Raw genomic sequence first — 21,139 nt, forward strand, 5'->3', positions numbered from 1 at the left:
AGGGAGCATTCCTCTTGCAGTGCCAATTGTTTTCTACTAGCAGATGATACCAGCACCAAATCACAACGCTCCCTTACAAAAATGGTCGTGAACAGTCTTTAGAATCTGTATTAACACCTTATTGACTCTATCAATATTGTACGTACTTTTAATCTGTATGAACATGTGTAAATACGAAGTTCATACACTGTTACTTTTGTGTATTTAAATCAGTTCATATAAAGTTTGTACATAGCAAGTTGTTAGGTGAATATACTTCTCTGTATATACTCCTATCAATATACAGCAGGGGCGTAGCCAGGGCTCTGTTTCGATGTCAGAAACCCTTCCGAAAGTTTTTGAACTCCTTCTTTCGGCCTTTTTTGCAATTTTTTTTATCGATGCTGTATAACGCCCTCGAAAATTATTTCTGGTTATACCACTCATACACAGCTATTAAAATATACTGAAGCAATTTAGCATGTCAGAAAAAATGTTCAGATCGAAAGTAAATAGTATTAACTGACCGAGTGAATGCTATTCATTGCAACTCATATTTGAATTACATTTTTTATTAAGAATAGCATCTGTTAAAAAGAAATGGAAATGAAAATTGATACGATCAATTTGCATGAATTATAGATAAAACGTATAAGGTTATAATTTGAAAATTTAACTGGTTACAATTTCGCTCTTTCTTCATCGCGCATTTCTTAGTCAAGCGTCCGCTCTTGTTGAGGACGCACTGAGTCCTTTTGTCAAGCTCGCTCGCACAATTAAATACAAAAACATCACAAATGGAAGGTAAACGCACCGCGCCGCCGACTTTACAGTGGATAATGCGCGCTGTGGGTGCCCTTACAAAAATGTCTATGATCACTTTATGCAATGTCTTTAGACAATATGATCATAGAAGCTATCGACTATCAAAAGAAAGTCTTTAGAACACGTATGATCTATGTATGATCTCCCTTCCGACAATTGGCCACCGTGATTGAATAGAATGTATTTACATAGAACGTATTTATACCTCCTATGATTAGCCTATTGATAGCGTACATGGACACTGTAACGACTGTGTTCCGATAATTGGCCACCGTTATTTTAAAGAATCGTGTTCATACAAAGTATTAATACCTTGTGTTATGCTAACTATATTTCAAGTGTCCAATAATAACGTATATTTTACTCACTATTCACATGCATGTAATATTTCGTGAAAAGTGAGAGTGGCGAAAGAAACAGATGCAAATTCATACCTTCTTTTATTGCACAAACCCTTGATACAGAAACACTTCGTTTCCGACGGCAACGACATTGTGTGTTTGATGTACCAGCCATATCAAAATTTATCATGGTGTCACCTAGAAAAGAAATATACATGCTCAAAATTTTTCTGCCAATTTCGCACGCTTTGTGCTAGCATCACACACATCTCTCTTCACTCAGATGCCTGTTTTTCCTCAAAATATGCTAACTGGTTTCCAACCACTTTCTGTACAAAGTAGTACCTGCAAAACACCCTCAGGAGATAGAGACTATTGCTGTGTTTAGTTGTATTCCTTTTGATCCTCTATATCGTTCGACATTAGTTTATCACAATAGGGGCCCAGGAAACAAAGGAGTGAAATTTACACGCCAGTATGCTTGGTCATCAGATACTCTCTCCTCTGCCATTTGCTGCATCAAGCAAATACACATGTTGAGCGGCAACGTATCAGTATGTATACATACATTTTGGTGCATGCTACCAGCAAGTGATGCCACTATGCCTGTTTGCTCCCATTTTTCCTGAGTGATGGCTATGTTTGCCATAGCAGATGACACACACACATAAGTAATTACTGAAGGAGACCAGCTACACCAAGCACCTAGGGGATACAAGAGCGATAATAGGGAATGATGAAGTATATTATAGTTAGCCTACAATATGCAGTCACACATACTTTTTGCTACATATGCAGGTAACAAGTCTCAATAGTGTATTCCCAGAGAGTAAGAAAATAAGAAAGTGCCAATCATGCCCATCTTTTCCTTTCAAGAGCTTGTCACCAAGGTAAAATCTTTATCACATATGAAAGCAAAATTTAGAATACCTTTCTTTTATAAGAAGTCCACATGGATGCTGCTACGTCCCACTGCTACTTGTCCAGGAAGTCAGGTTGCCTTGTTACTTGTTGGCACAGACCACGGCAACAGGGTGTCTCCAGATATGGTCGAATGAAGCAACAAGAGGACTGCATGTACATATGAGAACACTAGTCAGAACAGCAGGAAGAAAGATTTTTTGAATAATAAAGGAAAAGTCAAATGCACAAGTAAAAGAAACATAGGAGGAGTATTTCATATGGTTGCTGAGTAGCAGCATGAAAAGCCCAGAATTGAAAACGCAATGCTCCACTGAGGAAAATTACATAATCATAAAATACATAAATACATAATAATCTAGGTAATCTCAGGAATAGTGGCAAGTCTTATGTAGGTACTATCTTTTGGAGATACGTGGAAAGACAAGTCATATGGGGTGGTAAAAAATGACTGGTTTGGTTTATGTGGTTTAACATCCCAAAGCAACCCAGGCTATGAGAGATGCTGTAGGGGAGGACTTCAGAGCGTTTGACGAGCTGGGGCTCTTTAACGTGCACTGACATCGCACAGGACATGAATGCCTTTTTGCTTCAATTTTGAGCTTACTGCTGAACTGGTCGTACTCAAAATAGGTTGGCGCTACTTTTATTTAAATTTAGACAAGGTCCTTTTGAGGATACAAGACGCATGTGTCCCAGACACATTCAGGGAGACACGTTGGCCCTGTACAAAGGCTTAAAACGTGGAGAGCTTGTCTCATTAAAACCCACACGGCCCCGCATAATCACTTTTTGGTACCTAATATTGCCTGCTTTGGCTCGTCAATAGTAGGCTACCGACAATAGGAGCAAAATTATTTCATCCTTAAAAAATCATGCAGCTTACTGCTGGAATATGCAGTCACACATAATTTTTGCTACATATGCAGTTAACAAGTCGTAATAGTGTATTCCCGAGAGTAAGAAATTAAGAAAGTGCCATAAATGTCCATCCTTTCCTTCAAGAGCTTGTCACCAAGGTAAAATCTTGATCACATATGAAAGTCAAATATAGGAGAAATACCTGTCTTTTATAAGAAATCCACATGGATGCTGAAGAAACCATGCAGCTACATCCCACTGCTACTTGTCCCGGAAGTCAGGTTGCCTAGTTTTTACTTGTCGGCACAGACCACGGCAACAGGGAGTCTCCAGATATGGCTCAATGAAGCATCAAGAGGACTGCATATGCATACGAAAACACTAGTCAGAACAGCAGGAAGAAAGTTATTTCGAATAATAAAAGGAAAAGTCAAATGCACAAGTAACAGAAACAAACAAGGAATACTTCATATGTTGCTGAGTAACAGCATAAAAAGAGAAGCACAGAATTAGAAATACAATGCTCCACAGAGGCAAACTACAGTAAAATGCTCGCGCACAACCCAACCGGTGGAATGGCAGGAAATTGGGAAGAAGATGAAGAAGAAAATTCAAAGCCAATTCCAAGTCAAGGCCTAACTAACGACTTTTCTAATAGATGAAGTTCCTTACAATGAAGGCTAACAGACGCCTTAGCCACACACTTGTCCTCGGCTTTAGCAATGTAAAATGCTTCAATTAACTCTCTGCAGAGTTGATTACCATTGCTGTAAACTACACCCGTATTATTGAAGTCAGGCACACAAAGGGACAGGTCATGCTCCGACTTACACTCTCGGGATTGCACATGTAGCGCAAGATTAGAACTCTCCTTCCCTCCCAGAGAATTGGAGTGCTCCGTCAGGCGCACATTTAGACATCTGCCTGTCTGCCCGTAGTAGCACCGGCCACAATTCAGCGGAACGTGGTAGACCACATTCTTTCTGCAGGTGGTGAACTTTTTCTTATGTGACACTGCACAACGAAAACTATCACGAGGTACACTGTCGAGCCCCTTTCTAACTCTAGCGCACAAGGCTCCTATCTTGTTTCTCGCTGTAAATACAACGGGCAGACAGGCAGATGTCTAAATGTGCACCTGACGGAGCACTCCAATTCTCTGGGAGGGAAGGCGAGTTCTAATCTTGCGCTACATGTGCAATCCCGAGAGTGTAAGTCGGAGCATGACCCGTCCCTTTGTGCACCTGACTTCAATAATACGGGTGTAGTTTACAGCAATGGTAATCAACTCTGCAGAGTTGGTTGAAGCATTTTACATTGCTAAAGCCGAGGACAAGTGTGTGGCTAAGGCGTCGGTTAGCCTTCATTGTAAGGAATTTTATCTATTAGAAAAGTCGTTAGTTAGGCCTTGACTTGGAATTGGCTTTGAATTTTCTTCTTCATCATCTTCTTCCCAATTTCCTGCCATTCCACCGGTTAGGTTGTGCGTGAGCTTTTTGGAAGGAGTCTTCGTTGTTTTCTTCTTATCAATAATATTCAGTTGATAGTCCAGCCTTGTCCTGTCCTCCTCTTTGCTGTGTCTCATCTTTTGGCTGGTGCAGTATGAACTATAGGAATACATTACTGTCTAGGAAGTCAACCTCCACATCACCAGGTATCAAACTATCTCAGAGGTTTCTGAAAGATTTCTATGCAATGACAGGAAGATATTTCACTATCAAACACAGTTGCAAATAACACTAAAATCTAATGAGCCCATGTATGTTTCTCTTAAAAATGTGCGGACGAAGGAAATGTAGTTGCTGCTCCTTTTATTTATTTACTTGTAACTAATACTGCATCATTTCCAGCTATAGCATGTGTGAACACAATGCAAACAATAGAGGTGAGCAAGCTTATCTAAAGATTTAGAATGACTTTTTGTAATAAAATGAACAGAAATCATTTAACTAGCCATGTACAGGAGACAATGCATGTACTAAAGCAGAGCTGCACAGATTTAAGAGCCTTAAAAGCTCTAGCAAAACACCCTTCTTGTCACATTTGCCTTTTCACAAACACTACAGGCTGGCCGAGAGCTAGCTTAGGTACAATACCTCTAATTATCGCATTCAAACTGATCACTTTTTCAAATACATTGACACAGGTACACCAGGTACACATGGCTGAGCTTTCAAAGCATCTGTTGGACAAAACCCTCATTGTACTCTTGGATAGGTCTGATAATAAAGATCAGCATGGCGAACAGCCATTCGGCGCTTCCATGCGCTATGCAAGCTTAATAGCCTTATATCTTACAGAACACTGTTGTAATTTTCAACACCTGAGAACCAAATTCCATGGGGGTTTAAAGGGACACCTTTGAGCAAAGTTCACTGTAGGATATTGCCCCCCAAAAACCCAATCAACAATAACACATGTTCGACAGCCTCTGGCTTTCTGCACAAAATACAGTTCACACCCCATGGCAGAAAGATCTCTCTCTGCCATCTATGTTTATCCAGGCAGAACCCAAACATGCAATTTAAAAAGATTTTTAGCAGGTTGTAAAGGCATTCGTTTTACATGTTAGAATGCATTATTATTTGATAATCACAAAAGGGCCGCCACACTGATACTTCCCTTCGTCTTGCAGCCCACCCCTTCTGTAACAAGCCCCCTCATGTTTGCAGAACTCAAAAACACACAAAACAAACAGAAAATGTTCTCCAACAGATAAATATCAACATATTACTTTTGTTATTGCTAGTAACTATTTGGCTCTAGGGTTAACAATGCATTTATTTAGGTTGTGAATAAAATGAGTTCGGAAGTTAATTGCAAATCTTGGTGACTAGCAAGAAAGTAAATATTTGTGTATATGTTGCTTTGAGCAAAGTAAATGTTCTCATTTAGTCACAGAAAAACAGAATACCACTTGAACGAACGTCACTTCGACGATGTATTCAGTTGTACGAACTTTATTAAATCCCCCCCCCCCCTGAAGCTCTATTGAACACTATGCAAACGCACTTCATTTTAACAAACTTCAGTTATTGCTCATTTCAGTTCAACGAACATTTTCCGCGGTGCTATCCTGTGTCTTCAAAGTCATACTGAGCGCTTATAAAAGCACAGTCTGCACTCTTTGTAGCATATTTTTATGTTAAGAACCACTCTTCATTATCGCGTGAAGAAAAGTGGCCGTTATTTAGCTTTAAAGTGAATTGGCTGCCTAAACTAGCTTGTAACCAGATGAATCCATAGCTGTCTGCACGCTTAATTAGCTGTACAGTCATAGCCAGTCAAAGCCAGATCTTCAGCCCTACCAGGCCCTTTAGCTCCAAGAATTGCAAATGTGTGCATTTTGGTTATCCATGATCTCCTTGGAGAAAATGAAAGCCTTGTCTCCTCAGCAGGCCGTTGTGATAGGCAAGATTCTCAGGAGCTTGCACAGTAATCGAGTTCAAAACCACTGTAGTCCTTTCAAAAGTGCTGCAAAAGTTTACGCATTCTTCACTTGCAAATTAGCGCAGTGACAAATAAATGGGCTCAGATAAGATTTGAACAACCTAAAAATCTGTGACAGATTTTCTCTTCTTGGGCTCCAAGATTACCTCGGAAGGAGACTGTAGCCATGAAATTAGGAGACGCCTGCTTCTGGGAAAGAGAGCAATGGTTAGCCTTGACCGCCTAGTAAAGAGCAGAGACATTAGTCTGCCAACCAAGATCCGTATAACTCGTGCTATGGTCTTTCCAGTTGTGATGTATGGATGCGAGAGTTGGACTGTGAAAAAGGCTGACCGCCGAAGAATTGACGCATTTGAATTGTGGTGCTGGCGAAGACTCTTGAGAGTTCCTTGGACTGCCAGAAGATCAAATCAGTCGATATTGTCGACCATAAACCCTGACTGCTCATTGGAGGGTCAAATTCTAAAGTTAAAGCTCAGCTACTTTGGTCATCTGATGAGAAGAGAGGAGTTGCTGGAGAAAGATTTGATGTTGGGAAAGGTTGAGGGTCGCTGGAGAAGGGGTAGGCAGCGAACGCGATGGTTAGATGGTATCCTCGAGGCACTGCAGATGAAGTTATGTGATGTTAGGAAGATAGTGAGAGACCGGAAAGCGTGGCGTGACATGGTCCATAGGGTCACGAAGAATCGGACACGACTGAACTGAATATTTCTTGAAGCTAATGGAAACAATCTTCCACGCATTTATTTCAGTCCAATGAAATTTCATTTCAACAAACTTTTTCCTAAGGTCCCTTGAACTTTGTTCAAGTGAAACATCACTGTATGTGTACATATGCTGAGGCAGTCTAAATAAACAGTAACTGAATGTCAGCATGAACATGCACACATATGCACAGTGCAGTCAGCTATATTATGACACCATGTTTGTCACTGAGCTATTAAAACACAGGTTTACTCAATTTTGCCTGAACTAGAAATAGTAGGTACTACTTCAATAAAACAGCTAAGTATATCTCCTGTTTTAAAGCTCTGAAGAGGCCATGAAAACTTTTCTTTAGTGCAGACTATGAGCAAGATTCACCAACATGTCAGTCCCGCTAAAAACACAGCAAGAATGATTTAACAACACCGAGCTGGTTTCAAGCTTTGCTTTAATGAAGCCTGTTACACATCCACCCTTTATACTCTCAAAAGAAAACAATAAATGCAAAGCATGAACCAGTAAAAATTATACAGTTATAAAGCAAACACATGAATGCAAAAAACATGAGCATGTGATACCTACCAATTCAATGTCTCCTTTACAGGAAGGATGCTTTAGGGCAGGGCACCCATGGCTGATAGAATAAACTGCCTCAACAGATTCATGACGATGTCTGCTTCATATTCAGGCAGCACTCCCTCGATGGCAGATGAAATCTGCTGCAAAAGCAGTGTGACAATACAATTGCATCAGCTGGACTGCAAGCATTATTGCCAAACAAGCCGAAAATGCAGTAAAAGAAAGACTTCATTAAATCCATGCTTCTCAAAACCCATAACATACCATTACTTTCCCTACACTCCTAAAGAAAAGCTGTCTCAGAAAATGAATTCCTAGCAGCTCTAGGTCACATGCCATAAGTTACCAAAAAACTCGATCCTATCATCTGTTTCAATTCTGACCCTTGTCAGCAATGTCAAACATTAATAAACGAAGAACTTCTATAGTTGAAATTCACTTTTCAAAATATGCTGTTTCTCTGTGAAGCTTAAAGGTTCTTAGAAATTAAACAAAACAGAAGACTAAGTTTGAAAGCTCTAATCGCTTAATTCACAGCCAATTGTTAGCTTGACCCACATAACTTGCCACGCCTCCGTTAAAAAAAAAAGAAAAAGAACACTGGGCCTGTACTAAAATAATACGTACTGACCTACTAAGGATATAAATATAACTATTACTGCGTTGAAGTCTGCGAATTGTTATAAATAAAATTATATATCACCCCCCCCCCCCCCCCCCCCAATCTGTGCTTACTCTAAAGGAAAGCTTAAAAACCTAATTTTACGCGGAAAGTCGTTGCTTATGGACTGTTCCAATAAAGCGGTAACCGCATGAGGCGACAACCCCTAGCGATCCGTCGCAACGCCTGTCGTTGTCGCTGGTGCATACCGCACGGAGCGACGGCGCTCAGCGACAGAAGCGCGTTTTCAGCGTTGCTCTGTTACCGCCGCCTCGTCATTCGGTCAAGGGGAATGCAATCACGCTATATCCCATTTTCAACACTAAACAGCATTACGTACGATAAAACACTGATGAAATTTCTTGTAACGCATCGTATTTTAAAGGGTCACAGGGTAGCGGTGCGTTACTATACACTGCGATGCCGACTTGCATTGCAAGCAGCGACTTTCTCCTGCTCCTTTCGGAAATTAACAATATCAAGCCACGCTAACCTTTTTCTTTCTTTTATTACCCTTCCAAGCTTTTACTGAATTATCTCGATGCACTCATATATATACACGGATCAGACGAAGTGAGCGCGTGAAGGCACTAGGTTCTTCGCCCAAACCGGACTAGGAAAACTAACTTTACACGCAATAAAAAGAAAGCCAGAACGGAAGTTGAGCACCCTAAAGCCCTCTGCGATTGGCTGCCTCGCGAGCTGCTTCCGGGCGACACGCGAAATTTTCTAAAAACCCAGAAACCGAGCGACGGCGACGAGCGGCAATGCTTTGGCGGCCCTCAGCCCGTCGCGCGACGGCGTCGCGCGGCATGTCGCCGCGTCATGCGGTTAGCGCTTTAACCTCGAATTACCGGCTCCATGTGCAAATAGCTCAACGAAGAAACGCTATAAATAAAACAGATAGGTAGCGAGCGATCGCACACATCTGATGGAATTTAAAAATGACAGGTTTTATACGTCTACATAGCTTTTACGCAGTACAAGGCCTCTCTCAATATTTGAAATTTGACGGTTATGGCTGCGAGGCCAAGCGGTTGTTTACCTTTGAAGAATTAGTAATAACTCCGCATAAAAACGCCTTAAAGATCTGAACTATGTTGCAAAATGATCGGAAAGAGGCCGCGGACAATCGAGGATCACTTTTTAAAACCTAACTAGGTGATAAAAACGCTAAACAATGAAAAATATTCCTAGAGCATTGGGCGTGCAGTATGCAGCAAAGTAAAAAATGGGTAAACGCTTGTAATGTAAAAACTGCTCACTTCTGAAACACAAAATTTTCAGCGAGTATGCGCAAAGCGTTTATAAGAAAGGAATGAAAAAGTTTGTCAACTTACATTGAAGATTTCTGGCAGAAAGAACTATTTTCCACGCTCGACGTCGCCACACAGCCAAACGCCGCCTCTCAGTCGTGCGCAATCACGTGACACATGAAGCTGCATCACGTGTTTTGTGGAGTTCGCTTTCTTTCTTTCTTTCTTTCTTTTTCCAGTCGCGCTGCCACGCCGCGCTGCTCCATCACGTGTCTTGTGGAGTTCGCTTTCTTTTTTTTTTTTGTTCCAGTCGCGCTGTCGCGCCGCGCTGCTCAGACGAAAGGCGGGATTAGTGGAACGCCGAGCGAGCGTCAGTTCTGTGCGTTCGCTATCTTGTGCGTTCGTTCTTTTTCTTCCGGTGGTTTTGTGGGGTAGCTGGTATTCGAGGCGACGCAGAGACTCGGAGTGGCGAGCCCACTTCAGCGATCGTGTGTTTGCTTCCTTCATTGTAATGAAAACTTGAGTTTTTACCGTATGCGGAGCCGCACATATTGAGTGCCTGCGCATGAGTTATTTGCACGCACGCGCGCTCACACACATGCAGCTTTGCAGAGGCGAAAAAGAAATAGCTCTCAAGACTGAGAGCATCATACATTTGTGCTAAATAAACACTAAAAACTGATTTCTGATTTCGTTACTATTACTCGGAGACAACTTTGCTCTGTGAATATTTTGTGAAACTTTAAACCCATCTTTTTTGCTGTATTGATGACATCACTGCGGTAATACCGTGAAATTGCGCTGTTATTCGGTGAACACATATCTGTTTTCCTTTTCTTTCCTTTTTTTGCTTTTGCTGTTGTTCATCTCTGTAATGTCTGCAATGTTTATGCCTGTGTTTATGCCTGTAATGTGTTCCATGTAAACTAGCTTCCTGTTGAGCTGTCACCTGCTGATGTTTGCGAGGGTCCTCGGCACTCTTAAGCAGTGTGCAACTGCTTTCTCGCTGAGGTGCCCCCTCCCCCCCCCCCCCCGTCTTCTGGATTTGAAAACAAAAAATTGATTGATTGATTGATTGATTGATTGATTGATTGATTGATTGATTGATTGATTGATTGAAGGGCGCGTAAGTGAAGCCGTCACAGGTTTGATACCGCGCGCTGTCTACGTTGGCTAGCCTGCCCGCTTCTCCTTTCATACCTCCCGCACTTCTAGGGAAAAAAAAAGAATGCATGCGTGCGTGCGCACTGCTGTGTGCTTTGCTCGCAGGGCGGCTAGACGCCCCCCCTCCTCCAGCTCGAAGCCGCGCTCTGATGGCCAAGCGCCTCCTTGCATCCTTCCCGCGCATTGGATTTGAAGGACAGCTTCCAGCCAACCTCTCGAGAGGGTGGTTGCAACTAGAACTAGCATAACGTTCCCAATGGATCACAACGGAAGAATGAATATGTACAGCTACAGCTGGTCGATATTCCGTGGTTCGGGTCAAGTGCGTGTTAATTGTGCCGTAAGGGCGCTTAATTGATTTACAGAGGTCGGTGCCGCGGACCGCAGGTTGCGCGCTGATATAGTTCACGAGGCTGCATGAACGCTATGCGAAGGCTGCGAGCGAATATGCGTGTTTCTGCTGGCGCATTCTGTGCCGTTGTGTGTGTTAGTTCGCCGCCCCCCCCCCCTCCCCAGCCGCCGCGCCTTCTCTTCCCCCCCCCCCCCCTCTTCCCTTACCATTAGCGCGCTTCCTTACCCTACCCTTGCCCTAAGCTCGCACCTCACCCAGACACCACCTCCAGCAAAAACATAAACAAAAGCAGAACCTGTAGAGCGCTCGCTCGATTGACGCACATGTCCAAAGGCTGCTGGGTGGTGTCGGATAACCTCCGCGAGCGAAACATACGATGCGCGCGGTCAGGAACAGATGGGCTAAGATATGGCCGCTGCCTTGATGGGAGCGGCGGCGCAGAAGTGAATAAGAGAATAAGACAATCGCTAACATACTGAGCGCGGCGAGAGAAAATGGCGGCGGGCGCCGATTTGTTTTCATAAGTGGTGGACAGGAGCGTATGCTATGCACAGCGGGGTGGCTCGAATGCGTCTGGGAGCACACTTCTAAACACGATCGGGTCGATAAAGAAAAAAAAAATACAAATTCATTTTTTTTTTCGGATGAAAATTTTGTTCTTGCCAGGGAAATGCACCCTCCATTTTTCAGTAATTTCGGCGCGTGAGAAGGAAAGCGGAGAAGAGGGGGGGGGGGGGGGGGGCTCGTTCGGTAGCTTACTGTACATGTGCATATACCCAATCATTGTGTGTATGCCAATATATAATTCTAAAGTTTCGCCCATATAGCTTCTGAGGGATGAGCTACGTGGATCCGAGAGTCCAGGGCGTGCGTCTCAGCATCGCGTGATGTAACCCGACAAGCTACCCATGTTATGCGTGCGCGAAACATCCTGTAATTAATTGCGCTGAAAAGGCTTCAGCCATTGCTCGGCCAGCGCAAAGTAACGTAGTATTTTCACATATAGCACACTCAGGAATGTAAGCCTAAGTAATTCCTGCTTAGGTGCACATCCTTGTAAAATACTGGTTTACGTTGCTTCTGTGCACCGTACATATTTTCCTAACAAAGAACTCATTTTATATCTGAACAGTCGCTCTCCATACCAGCATTTGAGATATTGCCTAGCACGAAGTGCAAAGCCGGCGGCAAGACTGGAACTTCAAAAAAGAATTCTGTGGTTTAACTATGCCTAAGCCTATTGATGTAGCGAAAGCTACGCCTCCCTGGCTACGCTAAGATTCAGCTTATAGTGGAGTACACAGGTTAGGCAACAGCTTAAACTTATTTATTCCAATAAAGACGATCCGATGATCAGTAAAGTAGTGAGACTTAGTTTCAACTCGTTCAATTACATGATTTGAATCTGTAGTGCTTCGCTGTTGTACCAAGTCCACGCTGCTTCCCAACTGCGTTGTAGTGGCTGGTTGCTAATTGCTCAACTCCAGTTGAAACCGCTGTTGAGCACTCTAGATGAATGCGGGATCACTCGCGGGGTCTTTATTAAGGACCCCTGTAAGGAGAACCAGTTCCCCCGGTCGGCACGGCTATGCAACGCTCTAGCCACTATATGGCTTAGGCAGTCTCGGCACTCGCCTGTGGAGACATATACACACCGGTTACAAAGACACCACTTTCACATTTTCACCGTGTTCACAGAGTGCAGCGGGGATGCATCGAACGACATGAAGATTATTGTGGAGTAGCTTCGGCCTGCGCAGCAGTACTCGAGCCTCGTCTCCTGTCATAGAAACTAGTCGGGCCTATTTTTCTGTGTCTTGCCGTCTCACCGCTTTTCCCAATCTCGGCACGCTGTTCTTCTGTCTCCTTCTTTTTGTTCTTCTGTGGCACCACACCGCTGGCACGAGCTCCTGGCCCAGCTCTCGGTCTATACCACGTGACAGTTGCTAGGCAGCGGCGCGATACGCCGCGCAGCATAAGGCACACAGTGCCACGCCGATGGCTTGAAAACCTAGCTTAGTGTAGCTTCCGCTACAAAAAAAAAAAAAAAAAAAAAAAAAGAAAACCTTGAAAAAAGACAACAAAAGTAGCCAGACGGGGCAATGTTAAGATAGTGTTCGGATGAGTATGAGCTGACTGAACCACGATTTAAATGCCCTCATGACATGTGTCTCACTTTGTCGTTGCACTTTTCATAAGTTCCTTGTAGCATGACGCTCTGAAATTCTCAGCCTTACCCAGCCATATGTCATTCAGGTTGTCTAAATTCTCGACAGACTCCCATAATGAAAGTCTCTCGCTATCAAGAATAACTGTGGGCATGTGATGTGTGTTTAGACTATAGATGAGAGGGCCTGGGGAGTGACCAGCATTGCCGAAGTAATGTGCCGTGTGTCCCTTGCTCATTGTCTCGAAAACATTTGCGGTGAGCTTCTGGGGCCATTTGTTTTTTGCTCTGTTTATGTGTGTATACAGCATATGCTTAATGCAGTCGATCTTCACGGTGAAAACAATCGCTAGTGAGGGTAGCATGGGCACGATAATGCGATGTTTTTATGATGATCCCTTTGTGCCAATCACGTTTCTTTGTCCTTTAATCCAGAACTGCCCCTGAGCCTCTTCCACGAGCCGTTCTTCTACAACGACGACACGCTGTGAGTGGAAGCCGACAGCTGTCGAAACTTTACCGTGCGGGCTGCGAAAAAAGAAAGAAGGCCACCGTGTGGTCTTTGCGTGCTTCCCGGATGTTCTGTGATGTTTTGACGTCGGAGAGAACGTCAGCCAATTTAACGTAGCTCCGCCTTAATTAGTAACTTGGACCAAACTTAAGCTGAGGTCCTATTGTATAGGAGCCTAACGATAGCCGAGGTATTTATGCGAGCTTGCGAGGAATAATTTCGCTAATGATGACTGAGATCTCACGCCAATCCGCATGTCTTAACCTCTGCTTCATGAATTATTTCTACATTTCTTTTCGGAGCCATATGAAACACTATATACCTTTTGGATTTAAATTATACAATATTACTGAATGAGGAGGTTTCATACGGCTGCTGTACATGCGTTTTGAATTCCGGTATTATTGGGCAATTGGAAGAAATTAGGATTTAATAATTTTGCGTAAGTGTACGTTGCAATTGAGCTGGTCAGTGCATAAAGTCTAGGCTTCCTTCTTGGTCAGGGGCTTTCGTATGTTCTTTGACCAATTTTATCCTCACGATTTTTCGTTGTTCAGGCCATTTGACGACCCCCGAGTGACATTCAGGATTGGAAGAGAACTTGCCAAAGTCTGCCCTCAAAATGGTGAGTATAGTACATTGTGGAGACGCTCACAAAAGCCTCGCTTGTACATAAAGCGCTAAACGCTTCCTAAGGTACTAATATAAAGCAAAAAAAAAAAAAAGAGAAAAACTAAGGGACGAGCGCATTACCTTATTTTGGGAACAAGAAAAAGCATCTCAAGTCTGCACCGTAACGTCTGTGGTCTGTCGTTTGAATGCAAACCGTCGGACCGACCTTGGTCGCTGAGACCGCGCGCGCTTCGCTGTAAGCGAGCCTGAGTCACTGGACTAACTCAGAACCTTAGTCGCTTGTGTACGTGAAACTCCATATTTCATGCCGTTCGTTCTGAGACCTATTATCTTTGTGAACGCAGCTCATGTGTTTAGCGGGCTCTCTTATTTTTAAACGTAGCTCTTGATCCGCAAAGGGTATGAAGCCCAACCTGAACGATATTTTTCAATGGAAGTTAACCAATAACTTTTTGTCATTGCAAGAACAAGAAATAAGACTGGGTTGTTACAGGCTTTAATGAACAACTTAGCATAATATGCGCACACACACTGGACTGAGGAAACACATACTCGTAACTAATTTATTGCGCAGGAATTGATTAGTTTTACTTGTTACAGGTGAGAAAGTTTAGTTTTTGGATAGTTGCTGGAGAATAGGTGATGTGATGAAAATAGAACGCATCCCAAATAACACAATCCTTATAGACAGACGACAATTCTGTCCGTTGACATTTAAATTCGCCACTTCAAGCGCAGTAAATAGGTATTTAATGCACCTATTTATCGAACAATGATGTTACTTTCGAGAAATTAGAAGAGAATAAACGTGTTGGTTTTAACACGGGTGTGACATCTCATAATCTCATTGAGGTACGGAAAGTGTCAGTGTCCAAATTGAACGCTGTCTAAAAAGAGGCTGTAGGAAGGGCGCACGTCAGTCGAAGTAATTGAGTGCTAGGTCCACCGAGCCTTCTAGCCAATAATTATGTGCAATATAAGGATTGTTTTACTGCATTTGAGCAAACAGATCATTGGCAGATGTAGGACCACGAACGGGACAGACATCTTAATCTTCTTTTTCCACGAATGCGGGATCGAATCCCGGCCGCGACGGTTGCTTTTCGATGGAGGCGAAAAGCAAGACACTCGTGTGCTCTACGAGGCCAGTGCACGTTAAAAAACACTAGGTGGTCGACATTTTCCGGAATCTTCTTACTAAGGCGACTCTCATAGCCTTAGTCGCTTTGGGACGTTAAACCCCAAAACCAAACCAAAACAATATTTCTTTATTGGCAAGGCAGGAAGTGACTGCACTGCTAAGCCGACATATTCTTTAACGGGCGTATACTGGTAGCCTTTCTAAAACCTCACGTAGGTCACATGGGCTCTAAAAATGGTCTTTCACTAGCATCGCTTCATAGGATATTGAGTGTTTTTACATCTTCTAGACATGGTTTCGTTCATTCAATTATTTTTTTCATAAACTACAGAGCACGTTGTGTCTTTTTTTTTTTTCGTCTTTGTTATGCTTCTGATGTCCAAAGAAAACGCATTCAGAGACCGGTGACCTTCTAGATTATTTAATGTATCACCACTGCCTTGGAGGATTTTTTTTCGAAACAACGAAGTATAGAATGACTTTATTAGTCATCTGCGCTGTGCTAGGCATACAATTTTCTGTATTTTGTTATTATAAAAATACATTTGACGCGCGCCTCTGCTGCAAACTGTGCTGGGCCTTGAACGCACCTTTGACTCAAAACAACCTCCAACTACATGCTAGAGGTCTCAGTTTCGGCTTGATATGTGTAGTGGGCTTTTAATAATAATTGCAGTGTATTTTGTGCTCGCGTTCATCTTCGCTCGCCTTGTTGCTTAAAGAAGTGTTATCTTTTACGTCTGAACAAACGTTTTTCGTCTTTCATATGCCCTCTGCTCAGACATTCAAAGCTGTGTCTTTTCTTAAAAAAAAGTCAAATGTACCTAAAGCTTGGTATCCTCGATTTCCACGCTTAATCCTTTTTCTTTCTCATTTTTCTTTTTCTCCTTTTGTCCTTGTTCGTAAAGGAACTGTGGCGTCAGTCTCGAGCATGGCCCAGAAGCAACCTTGGAGTTTGAAGCTGTCGTTTTTCAATCGTTCGCCTACTGTCTTGTTTTTATTTAATGCATTACAGAATTGGCATTCGAGATTTTCCCTCAATAACTATTAGTGCGTACTCTCTCCGGCCGCTGCAGGCATCATCTATGACTCAGAGCGCGACCGCGCCGTGTGGCAGGAGCCTCCGGGTGGCAGTAACGGCACCATGGCCGACGACATGCGCTGCCTCGTCGAGCAGTACGCAAACTTCACCGTGCGAGAACTCAACCTGACGGTAAGTTCTTCGCACGTCCTTCTCATGTCGCCTGGACCTCTCATAATTTATTCATTTCCACCGTGCTTTACCCAAAGCGCGCTGAAGGCATTCCATGTTCAGTTCCTTTCTGATCAGTGATCACGATGACATCGACGACGTTACCTCCGGTGGTCCTCACTTGCGATGCGGCTAGTTAAAAGCTATTCCTCCTCTGGATTGTTATAGCCAGCATATAATCTGCACCCAGTCTTGTCTTGGAGGGCATTTTTTCTGAATATGCGTGAATGATATGTATTTTGCTGTTCCTTGGCTTTCTCCTCCGATGCTTGCGTTCTGCGAATAGCGGATGGTGATCAGTGATATGTGTGTTGGTGGCAGGCAGTAAGTAAAACAAGGCGATACTGGTTCCGTGCGCACAGTAACGTCGCCATACTAAATACGATGCACGACAAATTTACGTATTCTGATAAAATCTAATTAATACTGTGGAAGCATTTGAAGTTTGAATGAACTTTTCAAACGCCATCCATGCGAGAACCAAAAACCAGAAAACCGCCTCCCCACAGGATCTGCATGTAGGCAAACGGTGCCGAAACCTGAAAGGGGTACAGGCGATAAGAATACAACGCGAGCAATGTTGTAATGGTGGCTAGTTGCTTTTCATATTCAGGTATGCGCACTATACTTTGACACAAGGACGAATTAGAAAAAAAAAAAAAAAGACTGGTACGTGCTCGTCTTCTCTTGCTTTTTTTTTTTTTTTTGGGGGGGGGGGGGGGAAGAGGGAATTCGTCCTCGTGGCCAAGTATAGCGCGCATACCTGAAGAATACAACGCGGACATTTCATCAGCTTTTTTTTTTTTTTTTTTCCACAGCTCGACGGCATGTCCACGCTGCCGGAGAACATCCTGGACAACATGGTTCTTCCTCCAATATACGAGGTAACGCTATCTCATGTGACGTATACGAATACGGTGACCTAGCTCTGAAAGGCGCTGTCGCTCAGTAGTATTTGCGAGCGGGCTAGTTGGCTATACGACTGCGACGACCTCTGGCGCTGCATAGTTATACGCAGACACAACACACACACAAGAGAATAATTAAACCAAGACGTTAACACAGATGATGCGCTGCTGTTCCAATCATATTTCTAACTAAGGTACATCTGGGGTATTTCTAACTGGGGCAAACCAAAAACAGAGTAAAAGGAATCACAACCTCTCTCCTGATCCGACGCACACATGCAAATACTGATAATTTACGTGACTAAAGTTAATTCCGCGTGGTGATCGCTCAAAAGGCGAAAGCAAGAAACCAAAATTTTAGCGCCAATATTCCCTGGAAGTATGCCTTATCTAAATACCCGCGAAAACAGATTTACATTTGTTCTCTTTTAGACATTCGCCTGTGCGAAGATCTCGCACACACGATCAACTGAGCGCCAAATTTATTCCTTTCCGCAGGCGTACCGTGAGGCCCACGCCAGTTCGCTCAAAGAGCATACCATCCACCACATTGATGGCACGGCCTTCAACCAGGTCTTCTTCCTCTCCTTCGCACTGGTATGCTGTCCCGTCGCCCCACTGATCCTCTGTCTACACGGAGCAGCATATGCCTCCCTAGACGCGCCACGCCCAAGCTGCTCAGACTAGCACTATTTGTTCTGGCTTAGCACATTCGGCAAGGTAGACCCTGACGGCGACAGAGATCATTGTACTTAATGAAACGTTTTCTCAATATCAAGATTTTTACTCTCTCTCGTTCACCCCTCTCCAGTTGACGCTCGAAAAAGCCTCCAATTATAGACCACGAAAAATAAAATCGGCTTAACTGTATGGTCAGAGTGCCTTAAAGTCCCGCAAGTGCCCGATAATTTTGATGGCTCCGAAGCGCTTTCGGGCTTCTGGCTATTTTACAGCACCTGCCTCTGCTTTTTTATGTAGGGTCTTTGCGAAAACCTGGACAAGACAGCACTCCGCGACATGGTTCTCGAGGGAAGGGTCAGCCCCGGGAGGTTTCGGTAAGCCCTCTTCTGGGAACTGTATTTAGAATCAGTGCATACGGCGTATTTAGGAGGCAGTATAAACGAGTTCGATGCATACCCGTAATTATAGTATTAGTAATTCTTGTAATATGCCAAAATATCAGACCTCTTCTGACCTCCACGAGCACGAAACACATTCAAATGAAATTGAATTAATCGCGTTTAGGAGACAATTAACGCCGATACTTAGATATAAATTGTCTGAAATGCTTCGGTCGCGTAGAACCAGACAACTGTACGTAGTAACTGTACGTTGTGGCTGTACGTTGTGGCTAAGTAGTTATATAGTTATATCCGCTCAGACTAGGCGGCATACGTTTCACGCCGGTGTACGCTTCCAGTAACAACGTGAAGCGAAAAACCATGTTTTTCATAGCCTGCCTTTGTGGCCTCATGCTCTTGACTGGCGCTTATGTAAGCTGCTAGCGTATTGCTTTGAAAATGTACAAGAAATGTGCTTATGGACAGTTGAATTGTTCTAGTTTAAACACGAGTCTGAGGGAGCTCGGTTTGATCTTGGTTGAACACCGAGTTGTTTACAAATGTAGAACTGGAAACAGAACACCGGTTTAGACGGTTTACATAGGTCCAGGGTTCTGGTGCACCTGGTAATTGCATATCAGCTATGACATAGTATGAAATACTGTTTTGCATACATGTCGATGGCACTGGTCTAAGCTTCCTGTGCGAAGGAAGAATTTGTTTTTCAATCTTTTCCTTCACTAGCAGCGAGTAATTCAAAATATGATAGAAAACCAGTAGGCTGCGATTTTTAGTATATTTGCAAGTCAACTGCAGAGTACTGTATTGTATCTTTAGAGTGTTAGTATTTCAGAGCTTATTGATATAAATGGCCTGAGCTTCCGATATATAGCAACAGTTTGCTTCTTAAATTTGTCTTGCGCTCACAATGAATAAATGAGGCTTTCCATAGAAAAGCAGTGCTATTCGTTTTTAAATAATCGTGAGGTAACTATGAACCTTGCAGTCACCTACTTAACTTCCAATGGCAGCCACTGCTGCCAACTCTAACTAACATTGCGAAAACAATCAAAATATCAGCGGATCTTCCCACAGCAGGCTTTCTATTTTAAAAAAACGCGCCCCAGTGGTGTTTAATATGTCCATGATGTATATTTTTAATAGTTGATTAGTTTACAGGAGTAACTATCTCTCAGAGACCCAACCTATGATTGACGTCGTTGTGGAGGGCTCCGGAATTATCTACCACCTGGGGTTAACATGTACTGATATCGCACAGTACACGGGAGACTTGTTTTTCGTCTCTATCGACTAGAAGCGTGAGGGAGATGCTCTATCAGACAGTATTATTTCATCCACGAGGGAGAGTTCCCTGCCTTTGCTAATCATCTTAATACGCCTCCTCCAAATTTCAAGCCTTTAAGAATTTTTAGACATTTTCACCGTTAACAGACCGGGATAAGGCCAACATGAAGACAGAGCTGATAGTTGTGAGGGGTACAAAAGGACGTATAAAGGTAATACAGGGCAACGATTGTTTAAGGTACAGTGGACATAAATTCCCGCTTGTCATTCAGGCAGCAGATCGGGCGAAGTGCCTGAAAATGTCGACTGTTGGAGACATTTCATTTGCTTCCTGGTGTGCTTGATTGTTGGTGCGCAGGGTGAACGCGGCTTTGATGAACTTCAACAAGTTCGGCAAGATCTTCGGTTGCGCCCCCGGCACGCCCATGAACCCTCTGCGAAAGTGCACCGTCTGGATGAGGCACGAGTGAATCGTGTCCCTGAATTAAAACACAATGAAGCAAAACCACAGGGGCGCCTATCCTCCGATGCTCTTTACTAACACCCGTGGCAACAGCTTTGCAGAACGAAAGCTCGCCACTGACCTCAGTTGGAACTAGTTAAACGCATAGAACGGCTGTTCGATTCAAGCCAGCATTACGTAGGTTGAGGCTTTCTTCATGAGAGTGAAAAAAAGCAACTGCCGTATACCATGCAGCACAGTTAACAGGACATGCAAGGAAAGAGACCTCGAACTGACTTAATCATGGACTAAATGTGGAAGATGTCCAAAAGAGGGCAGTTGCTCTTCGTACATCAAAAGCTTAAAATATAGTTCTACGGTGGTGGCACAATCATACTGTGGGTAGCGAGCCCGGCTACATTACTTTTGATCTGCCCTGGAAGCAGATGTGTAGGGTGGGACGCGGGGCAAGGAAACTAGGTTGTCGGGAGCAGGTGATCGGTGTTTGGATGGGTGAGGGGCAGCGCTAGGATTTAGAAACACATGCTTCCCTGGAGGGTGTGCACTCGTTCTTTGCAATACCGCAGAATGTCTTCCACGTTCTCATATCTTTCGAGACAGCAAA

General features: G+C 43.5%; 1 protein-coding gene and 1 long non-coding RNA gene across 3 annotated transcripts in view; one reads left to right on the forward strand and one right to left on the reverse strand.

Annotated features, from left to right (window-relative positions):
* LOC146196122 (neprilysin-1-like) overlaps positions 1–20,894 on the forward strand; it is a 40,609-nt gene extending 19,715 nt beyond the window's left edge. Inside the window, exons 12-18 of the mRNA XM_084596327.1 lie at positions 13,697–13,748; positions 14,330–14,397; positions 16,623–16,759; positions 17,617–17,682; positions 18,205–18,303; positions 18,685–18,761; positions 20,431–20,894. Of these exons, the coding sequence (XP_084452453.1) occupies positions 13,697–13,748; positions 14,330–14,397; positions 16,623–16,759; positions 17,617–17,682; positions 18,205–18,303; positions 18,685–18,761; positions 20,431–20,542 (611 nt within the window). The 3' untranslated portion in view covers positions 20,543–20,894. The remainder of the gene's footprint in view (positions 1–13,696; positions 13,749–14,329; positions 14,398–16,622; positions 16,760–17,616; positions 17,683–18,204; positions 18,304–18,684; positions 18,762–20,430) is intronic.
* On the reverse strand, positions 1,228–9,782 carry LOC146196123 (uncharacterized). 2 transcript variants are annotated; one of them, XR_014706081.1, is made up of 5 exons: positions 9,663–9,782; positions 7,665–7,798; positions 3,130–3,287; positions 2,076–2,216; positions 1,228–1,343 (listed from the first exon to the last, which is right to left on the reverse strand). It is a non-coding gene; the product is annotated as an uncharacterized LOC146196123 (long non-coding RNA). The 2 variants fall into 2 exon arrangements; XR_014706080.1 differs by having other exon boundaries at positions 7,665–7,801; positions 9,663–9,777.
* Positions 20,895–21,139: the final 245 nt, after the last annotated feature.

Source organism: Amblyomma maculatum, chromosome 3 (assembly GCF_055883805.1).
Source record: "Amblyomma maculatum isolate TAMU_Amacu chromosome 3, ASM5588380v1, whole genome shotgun sequence".
NCBI lineage: Eukaryota > Metazoa > Arthropoda > Arachnida > Ixodida > Ixodidae > Amblyomma > Amblyomma maculatum.